Source organism: Thamnophis sirtalis, unplaced genomic scaffold, assembly GCF_051295495.1.
Source record: "Thamnophis sirtalis isolate CommonGarterSnake01/CBP01778 unplaced genomic scaffold, rThaSir2_p1.2 scaffold_5, whole genome shotgun sequence".
Taxonomy (NCBI): Eukaryota; Metazoa; Chordata; class Lepidosauria; order Squamata; family Natricidae; genus Thamnophis; species Thamnophis sirtalis.
In genome coordinates, this window is record NW_028261385.1 from 17480626 (window position 1) to 17491241 (window position 10616).

The following is a 10616-nucleotide window of genomic DNA, read 5'->3' on the forward strand; positions in this document are numbered from 1 at the left end:
CTCATCCAACAGCATTAACCAGGTGGATTACAACACACATTCTATTTCTATTTATTAAATTTATAGGCCGCCCAATCCCAGAGGACTCCGGGCGGCTTACAGAAATGAAAATATTAAGAAAGATTAAAAGCAAGTAAAACACAGCAGAATTAAAAGAAACACAACATGCACCCAATCTAAGCGGGGCTGGACCTCAGTCAAGAGGTCAACAGCCCCAGGCCTGCCGGAATAGCCAGGTTTTGATAGGTTGATAGGTTTTGATAGCTTTTCGGAAGGACACACACACACACACACAGTCTTCATGTCTGAATCAGCACCTGCTCGTCATCTCCAAAACCAGGTTCTTGTATAGGCTACTTGTACAGAGTGAGTTGGAGCTGTGCCTTCTTATCAACTAGTCCATATTCAAGGGAGGAACTGATTAGCTGTTGGGTGTAGCCAATGGCGCTTTCTTTGTTTAACTATAAAGGGTGTGTATAAGTTTGTGTGTGTGTTAAGTCACAGCCAAATGGGAACCTTGTTAATCACACAGAGGCATATGCAGACATCAACATTCCTAATGAGAACCCACCTCACATTTTAAGAAGAGATGTCTTAAACCTGTTTTTCCCCCCCATAAAACATTCTGAGGGAAATACTTCAGATATTTTTCTTAATCACACTGTCAGACCTGGAAGCCATCTTTTACCTTCAGGCCTGCCACAATTTCTACTGTGGGAAAATGGGAGAGGGGGGATTATATGGAGTGTGGCCATAACAACATTCTTTCTCAGAAAGTCAAGGTCATCTTGCCCTGCAGCTGCGATGAGGTGACTGGGAGGCATCTCCAGTTTTGGATGTTGCACGATTGGACATGTGGGTGCTGGGTAGGGACTCGAACCTTCGTTTGGGTGGGGGAAACCTGGAAACTTTCAGATTCGGGTTTTCCCAGTTGTGCCAATATGCACATCCCTTCTGCCAGATCTTACATAGTTCTTCTCACTGCACCTACACTTGGAGTATCCTGGGGTATGTGAAGTAATCACTAGATCACCAACAGAATTCTCATTGGTACAGATGAGAGGAAAGAAGAAAAAGTTCTAATGGACCTCTTTACAAATAGCTGGAAGATGTTCTTCCTTCTGGAAAAATTTAAACATTTTATTTCTCTGTCCACATATTGGTTGAATTATTCTGAGGGATCGCATAACTCTAAGTACATACAATGATTAGTACAGATCCCTTATGAAAGATATTGAGCAGGGAAGGGAAAGGGTGCTATTCACTAACACATTGCAAACCATTTTACACTAAATCTAAGTTGAGCAAAGGAAGTCACACTTTAACAGTGTTTAAGCAAGCAACTGTTGCTACTGGAAAACTAAATTAGGAATTTGTCAGCCATGTCTTTGCAGGGCACAAAACAATGAAAGCAGTAAACCTTACTTATTTGCGGCACGTATCAAGGAGTTTGTGATACAAGTGTGATGCTTTCATTAAAATGACAAAAGCACTCAGAGACTCAGGGGACTTGTAATCATGGTACACATTTAACCAACTAGTTTAGATGATCTTAAGAAAATGCTAGAAACTCTATATTTTAAGAGGAAATGCAGGCATACCTATTTAAATACCCTGAAAATTCCCCTCTCTTTTTTTGGTTGCTATATGTAAATTGCTTCAGGAGACAGACAGGCAGACCGACAATGGAAGGATAAGAAACAGATAAACAGGTATGCAGACAGGTAGAAAGAAGGAAGGAAGCAAGGATGGATGGATGGATGGATAGATAGTTAGATAATTAGGTAGGTAGGTAGGTAGGTAGGTAGGTAGGTAGGTAGATAGATAGATAGATAGATAGATAGATAGATAGATAGATAGATAGATAGATAGATAGATAGATAGATAGATAGATAGAGATAGATAGATAGATAGATGATAGATAGATAGATAGATAGATAGATAGATAGATAGATAGATATAAATAGATGAGAGAGAGAGTTAATATAAGGATAATAGACGGATAGGTAGGCAGGAGGATGGATAGATGGATTAGATATAGAGTAGATGGATGGATAGATAGATAGATAGATATAGATGAGAGAGAGAGTTAATAGAAGGATAATAGACAGATAGGTAGGCAGGTGGATGGATAGATGGATTAGATATAGATTGGATGGATGGATGGATGGATGGATGGATGGATGGATGGATGGATGGATGGATGGATAGATAGATAGATAGATAGATAGATAGATAGATAGATAGATAGTAGATAGATAGATAGATAGGGTAAGGTAAGGTAAGGTAAGGTAAGGTTAGGTTAGGTTAGGTTAGGTTAGGTTAGGTTAGGTTAGGTTAGGTAAGATAGATAATAAAGAGAGAGGCAGGCAGGCGGATGGACAGACAGATAATAAATAGATGGTTAATAGACAGATAGGCAGGCAGGCAGACTAATGGATAGATGGGTAGAGATAGAGGCAGGCAGACAGACAGAGAGACAGAGGGACAATAAAATAACCTTCACTGGAGCAATAATGAAGCCACACTTGAGTTTGATTGTGTGGCTCTAACAAGATTGCCCGGGTTACATGAAGAAAATGTGAGAAAAGTGACTTGCTCTTCTAGTAAGAGCTCCCCTATGAGAAGATAAGAGATCTCCCAAATCCAATTTAACTGTAAATAAATCAATAAATAATTTCAAGGCTAGGGACTAAACCTTCCAATTCAACTCCAACCTAATTTAATTTTAAAAGCAACTCTGCATTATTACACTTCACTGGAAACCCGTCAGGGAGGGTATCCAACTGCTATTCAGATTTCTGAACATGATTTCCCACAGCAGCAGCTTCCACCAGAACAAAATAAAAATAAAAACCTGAAATACCAGAGTCAGGAGACATTTCATTCAGCAACTTCACCATGCCTTCCCCCTGGGTCTCCGTCCATTTCTTGATAGGTGATCCACCCCCGATCCGCCTATACTGTTCTTGGATTTTTGGAGTACGCCGCTTTGCAATAAAAGGTCCTAATTTACTGAAATACATAAAATAGATGCGGTTAATAACCACATATTTTACCTTCTTTCCCCATGATGGGATAAAAATAAAATTTAATGCTAAACACACTGATACACTTAGAGTGCTAATATAGTGCTCCTATACTACAGCAGAGTTCTATGAAGAATCACTTTAAACACAAGTCCATTTGCATATTATAATAATTATTTCTTGTGACAATACTTCCCTGGATAACCAGTAGCTGGAGGATTTTCTTACTTTTGCACAGGAAGTGTCATTAGATCTCTATCAAGAAAAAGTCTTTGTAGGAATTCATGGACATCTTCTAAGGTCTCTGGGCCTCCCATATTTAACATTAAGATCCCTGTTTTAGGTTTCCTGTGGAGAGAGAGAGAAAAAGAGAATAAAATGCCTTTCATACACCCTTTATAAATTTAAAATTATAATGTATAATTACATATTGCAAAATTATAATTTATAATTCATTATAAAATTATAATTTATAAACTAAAAGTCGGAATTTACTTTTGGTAACTGGAGAGCCGTATTTCTCAACCTCACACACATTAAGACATGTGGAATGGACTACAAGTCCCAAATTCCATGGCCATGTCGTAAAGTCATTGAGTTGATCAACGTTACTGTAGAGTCCCATTCCTATAATTTTGGGGCAAAATTTTGAAGTGGGTTTCTAATGGCCTTCTTGCAGGACTTTTCCCCTAAAGGTCTTATTTACTTGTTTGTTTGTTTATTAAATTTAGATGCCATCATCTCATTATCAAGCAACTCTGGGCAGCTTACATCATCATAAAATAACAATACAAAATGATTAGAACAGTGTTTCTCAACCTTGGCTACTTTAAATCCTGGCTGAGGAATTCTGGGAGTTGAAGTCCAAAGGACTTAAGGTCACCACGGTTGAGAAACACTGGATTAGAATGTTAAAGGTATTAAAACATCAAGCATTCCAAGTGAAAACATTAAATAATCTAAGATAAATAAATAATAAAAACTGACCACAACTCTTTTTTTTTGGTCAATGAGTCAAAGTAGATGATGCCACCTCACTGGGTACACCTTTTGTAGGTAATCAAGACTGTTTTTGTCTTTACTTTTTTCCCTAGGTATCGCACAGGGGTGGATTCTGGCAGGCACTACTGCTGGTTCGCTCACCGGTGCGCTGCGCCCACATGCCTAGTACAATAAAGTGTTCTGCGCATGCGCAGAAGCAAAAAACAAGATGGCGCCGCCTATGGCACCACCCAGAGAACCAGTTTGGGGGTGTGGCAGGCCTGGGTCGCTGCCGGTTCCAGCGACCCAGGTCGCCAAACCACTACCGGTTTAGCCGAACTGGTAGAAACCCACCACTGGTATCACAGGATAATTCGGATATACTGGTGGGGGCAAAGCATTATGGCTGAATGAGAACATACAACATAGAATCAGAGGGCTGGAAAGGACCTTACAGGTCATCTAGTTCAACCGCCGGCTCAAGCAAAAGACCCAGTTGATCAGAGTTTGAAAGGATAAAATCTGGCACCTCCTATATCTGTCCATTTCACCTGCCCTTCCCAGGTAAGTCTATAACATGGACTCTACTGGCTGAGGAAAAAACTGAAGTGTGTTCTTACACACATATGCAGGTCTCTATTTAATCAACGCACAAAACGGATAGTAACTACTACACAGGTTGTTCTCAACTTACAACCACAATTGGGGCCAAAATTTCTATTGCTAAGCAAGAAGGTTGTTAAGCGAGTCACACCATGTTGGTACAACTTTTGCCATGGTTGTTAAGCAAATCCACCTTCCCCTATTGACTTTGCTTGTCAGAAGCTGGTTGGGAAGGCTGCAAATTGTGATCACATGACCCCCAACCCTACCCCCAGAATCCTACAACTGTTGTAAATATGTTTAGGTTGCCAAGTGCCTGAATTTTGATCACATGACTGAGGGGATGCGGCAATGGTTTTAAGTGTGAGGACTGGTTGTAAGTCTTTTTTTTGGGGGGTGCCATGTAAAGAGTTGTAAGTTGAGGACTATCTCCCCTTAACAATGTCTGCAGCTTTTTAAAAAGTATGAAAAAAGGAAACAAATATTTTAATCCCATTTGTGGCATAAAGACAACAAAATAGTTCTGGATGTGCAGCAATGAACAATCTGAAAGAGCCAAGTCCTGCTTTTCCCTTAAGATTTTCACTCTGAAAACAGATACTTTTTAAGAAACAGAAATCCTCCTTATACTACCAGTCCTGGGAAAATATCAATCCTTTGACCACCAACCTTACAGTATTTGTGCCTCATAGCTTAAAAACACCATGAAAAGCTGATTCCAGGGAATAATTCTAAAAACAACAAAAAGTGAATTCTTTTAAGTGACCTCTGTTAAAATAAATTTCTTGCAATTGCACTGTTCTCTTTTGGCACAAAATAGGCAAGTCTTCAAGATTTTTCTTCCTAAGCAAAAAGGAAGTGACTATAGAGTTATCCTGGACATGCGTCAAATCCCCAAGAAAACCCCCTCCCCCAAGATATTCTTCTGCATTAAATCTCAAAGCAAATAACAGGATAAAATAATCTTACACTCAGAATTTAATTCTTCTAAATTCACCGGGACCTATTCTCAAATACACACTTAGCAAGAGATTAGAATAAAAAGTACATAGAGTACTTAATCTCTCCGAGCTGGTTTCATTACCTAACTAGGGAACATCGTCATCAGAACAGGTGAGGGTAGAAACTATACCCCCCACTAAAACTAGCAGGGCAAACTATTGCATATAAAGAGCCAGCAAACCCTACTCTCACTGATAATGTTACCTAGTTAGATAATGAAATATATGCAAATAAACAACCAGGCTCAGGGAATACCATGGACTACACCCGGGATGGCGAACCTATGGGACGGGTGCCAGAGGTGGCACAAAGAGCCTCTCTATGGGCATAAGTGCCGTTGACAGCTGCTCTTCTGGTTTCCAGCATGCACATCTGTGCCAGCTGCCGGAAAACAGCCAACCCCCCCCCCCAAAAAAACCAGGCTATTTTGGGGGGCATTTTCTGGCCCATTTTCAGGCCCATTTTCAGGCCGTTTTAGGTGCTCCAGCGGAAAAATCAAAAACGTCCTGAAAATGGCCCATAAAACAATCTGAAAACTGCCCGAAAAACAGTCTGAAAACAGCCCGAAAAACAGCCAAAACCAGTCACAAAACAGGCATTCGCACACTGGCCAGCTGGTCTTCAGATTTCCTTCGCACGCGCATGCAAACATGTTCTGGTTTGGGCACTCGGTGCCAAAAAGGTTTGCCATCACTGGACTCACACACTGCCGTGATGTACAAATATTGTCTTCTATTGGAATAGAAAGCATATTATTAAAAGTTTTGCAGCAAGTTTTCTCTGCATGGGGAACTCCAGCTACAGGAACTGCAGCTTTGAGACAAACCAATACCAATACATTAATGACTAGATTACCAAAAGGAGATTGTCTTCCTCCTTTACCAGTTTGCTCATTCTCAGTTAACTGTGGCTGCTTTAGCACCCCTTAAATGCCAGGTGAAAAATACTATATGCTTATCCGTTCAGTTCCATTGGTCGTCTGCCTTACCTCTTTTCAGGCTGAATCTGTGGCTTTGCTTTTTGTACAGCAGCTGTTGACTGCCATCTCCAATGCAACTGGACTCTTGTCTGATTCCAGCTATTCCTTTTTGCAACTAAAGGGAAGACAAGAGACCAAACAAAGCAATTTACTTCCTATAATTTTACTTCCATGTTTTGAAAATATTTTGGTCATCTAAAGCAATGATCTCCCGCCTTCACAACGTTAGGACTTACAGACTTCAACCCCCAGAATTTCCCAGCCCATGGCACGACAAAACCGCGCTCCACTAAAGCGCGCCCGATTAAACCGCGTCGCTGACATCATCAGCAGGGCAACAACAGCAACCGCGGAGAAAAAAGGGCGCTTTAAATAGCGCTTTGAAAGCAAGCCGATTCAAGTTAAGGTAAGGGTTAGGTTTAGGGTTAGGTTAAGGGTTAGGGTTAGGTTTAAGGTTAAGTTAAGGGTTAGGGTTAGGTTTAGGGTTAGGTTAAGGGTTAGGGTTGGGTTTAGGGTTAGGTTAAGGGTTAGGTTTAGGGGGGTTAGGTTTAGGTTTAGGGGTTAATTTTAGTTTTAGCGTTCACAGCGTGCTTTTTTCGTTGCGCTGTGATGACATCAGCTACGCGGTTTCGTCGAGCGCGCTTTAATCGAACGCAGTTTTGTGGTGGAACCCCCCCAGCCAGCCAGCACGGTATCCAACCTGCAGCATGGCGGGCTGAGGAATTCTGGGAGTTGAAGTCTATAAGTCTTAAAGTTGCCAAGGTTGGGGACCCCTGATTTAAAGCATACCCCAGAGCCACAAGTTAGATCACAATTACTGACTGCATTGTGTACAGTACAATTTTTCCTGAGCCCCTGCCTTTGAAGAGATGCAGATGGAGCCAGGGAAAAGAAGCCGATAGAAAACCATATCTGAGTTTGGTTTTATTGAATTGACAATGAAACCAATGCATCTAATTAATATGTTTCTCCTTAAAATAGAATCATTTGTTCCCACATTAACTTTATACCATTTGATGACAACTTTTGAAGATATTGTCCTGGAATCAAGTGATGAGGTTGTGATCCTCCTGGGAGGGCCAAAAAAAGTGGTTAATTTGGCACACTAAACAATGAGCTACATCACAAAGTGGTGCACAAATGGACATCTCGTGTGAGAGGACTGCTTTGGTTGATTATGCCTTATAGCTTTAATAGTAGAAAATAAATTAAACAGCATTAGCACATCTAAGGCACCATTTATTTTGGCAGATAGACAGACATCATTTAGCTAGCTATCAACTAGAGCCGAGGTGGCACAGTGGATAAATGCAGCACTGCAGGCTACTTCAGCTGACTGCAGTTCTGCAGTTCGGCTGTTCAAATCTCACCGGCTCAGGGTTGACTCAGCCTTCCATCCTTCCGAGGTGGGTAAAATGAGGACCCGGATTGTTGTTGGGGGCAATATGCTGACTCTGTAAACCGCTTAGAAAGCCCTATGAAGCGGTATATAAGTCTAACTGCTATTGCTATTGCTATAGATATCAATCAAAAGTTGAGGAATGTAGAACTACAAACTCAAATCTGTTCCCTAACCTGAGGATCTAGAATGGTTATCAATAGAAATATTTGGAATCTTACAAAATATTTGAATCCCCTTATCCTCCTCCAGCCTAATCCTTTAGAGCTGGATAATGTTTTGCCCTCTTCTATCCTAAGTGGCAAGTATTACAAAATCCTGATGAGGCCAGTGTTTCTCAGCCTTTGAATGTTAAGACACATGGACTTCAACTCCCAGAATTCCCCAGCTGGAGTTGAAGAGCACACATCTTAACATTTTCAAAGTTGAGAAACATTGCTATAGAGCAGCATTAATACCCATATGACTCTGAAGCAGGGATGCCCAACAATGGCCTTTTTAGGAACTGTGGACTCAGACTCGGAACTCTGGGAGTTGAAGTCCAGGGGTCATAAAGGGCCATAGTTGCCCATCCTTGCTCTGAGAGATAGAATCAGTTCAAATGCATGTCTTTATTGTGACTACCAGAGAGAATCCTGGAATTACCTTCCATTATATTGTAATGGCAAATCTGCACAGCATACTAAAAAGCAGAGACATCACCCTGCCAACACAAGTGTGTCTAGTCAAGGCTATGGTTTTCCCAGTTGCAATGTATGGCTGTGAAAGTTGAACCATAAGGAAGGCTGAGGGCCAAAGAATTGAGGCCTTTGAACTCTGGTGCTGGAGAAAACTCCTGCGAGTCCCTTGGAGTGCAAGGTGATCAAACCGGTCAGTCCTAGAGGAGATCAACCCTGACTGCTCTTTAGAAGGCCAGATCCTGAAGAGGAACCTCAAATACTTTGGCCACCTAATGAGAAGGAAGGACTCACTGGAGAAGAGCCTCATGCTGGGAAAGATTGAGGGCAAAAGAAGAAGGGGACGACAGAGAATGAGGTGGCTGGATGGAGTCACCGAAGCAGTAAATGTGAGATTAAATGGACTCCAGAGGATGGTAGAGGACAGGAAGGCCCATGGGGTTGCGATGGGTTGGACACGACTTTACAACTAACAAGAACATATTGTAATGGTCTCTAATAAATGTCAGTAGGAGGATCTGCGGTCAGATAAGAGAAATCTCATTCCCCAGAAGCAATGGGGGAGGATCAATGTCTCAGAAGGGATCCTGTAACCACACCTTACAATAATGCTTGTGGTTGGAGTTTCTTGTCCTGGGTGATCTCGAAGGGCTGACATCTCTAGGGCTACTTGCAGCACCCAAATTCTGCAGGATCCCTCTCTTTTTGAGGTTATAGTACCATAGCTATCCCACGCCAGGGGCTCACTTTCCTTTATGCGGGGGTGGGTGGTGGGTGGGTGTTTTCCAAACTTGGCAACTTTAAGACTTGTGGACTTCAACTCCCAGAATTCCTCAACCAGCCATGTTGGGCTGAGGAACTCTGGGAGTTGAAGTCCATGAAGTTGCCAAGTCTGCTTTATGCAACCTGCGGCCAAGTATGGTAACAAAATCCGGGAGCGGGGGCATTGGGACCTTGTTCAGCCTCTTTGCATGGCGAGGTTACCCTCTCGCCTCGAGCCTTCCTGCGTGGCTTTCAAGAGCAGCTTTCACGGCGTGCCAAACCCGAGCACATCGGCACGATTTCTGGCTGGATGCAACGCGGGAGAAACCCAAAGGACCCTCCAGAACTCGGGCGCTTTTTGATGCCGTGAAAAGCCAGCGTGGTCGCTGCCTCTGGCCCCAGCAGCTTAGGTAATAGTGGCCCGGCTGGGTGCAAACAGTCAGACCCCACAGCCTTTCCCCTTACAGTAGATCGTCCCCCCAAAGCTATGCCCAAGCCCCCCCACCCCATAGCCCCTGCAAGAGGCGAGTGCTCCGGCATTCAACGGGGCAGGGGGAAAATGCACCTTGCATTCCGCCTTCCCAATCTTAAACTCTGGATCCTGCAAGGATCCTTGTCCCCCACCCCTTTAAATAAATTTAAAACAAAACAAGGCAATTGACATACTTACATGGATGCAAGACTCGACTCGCAGCTCGGAAGGCAGCAGCCATATTTATGTAAACTCAATAGATTCCTCTCTTGTACGGCAGCCGCAAGGCAAAAGCGTCTTTCCAAAGGGAACCGGATTGCTCTGTTGCATCCCTTCTCCCAAGTCTCTTAGGCTCTGCCAGGCAAGTTAGTTCCCCTCGGCAAACCAGCGGAGGGGGCGGAGCCTTCAGGGAGACAAGGCAGCCCCTCCCCTCCTCTCCCTCGGTGGTTGTCGGAAGACAAAAAAAGGGCGGAGTTAGGAGGCAAAGCGGTGAATCAATGAGCGGTCTCCGCGTGACTCAGCGCTTCGGGTTCTCATGGAACTAGCTGAGGGGAGCTACGGGTTATCGCGTATCTGACCCTCTCAACAAGCGCGGGCGGGGGATGAGGGCAAAGTACTTTAGTAGGAGGATGAGACCACTAGGAAATTCATCGCTGAATTAGGTAGACGAAAAACACCCAGTAAAAATCTAGGGGGGCATTTTGGGAGTGAC

At 42.9% G+C, this 10616-nt stretch overlaps 1 protein-coding gene across 1 annotated transcript in view; it reads right to left on the reverse strand.

Annotated features, from left to right (window-relative positions):
• Positions 1 to 10279, reverse strand: part of FECH (ferrochelatase) — a 31525-nt gene extending 21246 nt beyond the window's left edge. Inside the window, exons 1-4 of the mRNA XM_087715351.1 lie at positions 10103 to 10279; positions 6604 to 6709; positions 3258 to 3377; positions 2867 to 3015 (exon numbers count right to left, since the gene is read on the reverse strand). Coding sequence (XP_087571477.1) covers positions 2867 to 3015; positions 3258 to 3377; positions 6604 to 6709; positions 10103 to 10145 — 418 coding nt within the window. The 5' untranslated portion in view covers positions 10146 to 10279. The remainder of the gene's footprint in view (positions 1 to 2866; positions 3016 to 3257; positions 3378 to 6603; positions 6710 to 10102) is intronic.
• Between the last annotated feature and the right edge of the window lie 337 nt (positions 10280 to 10616).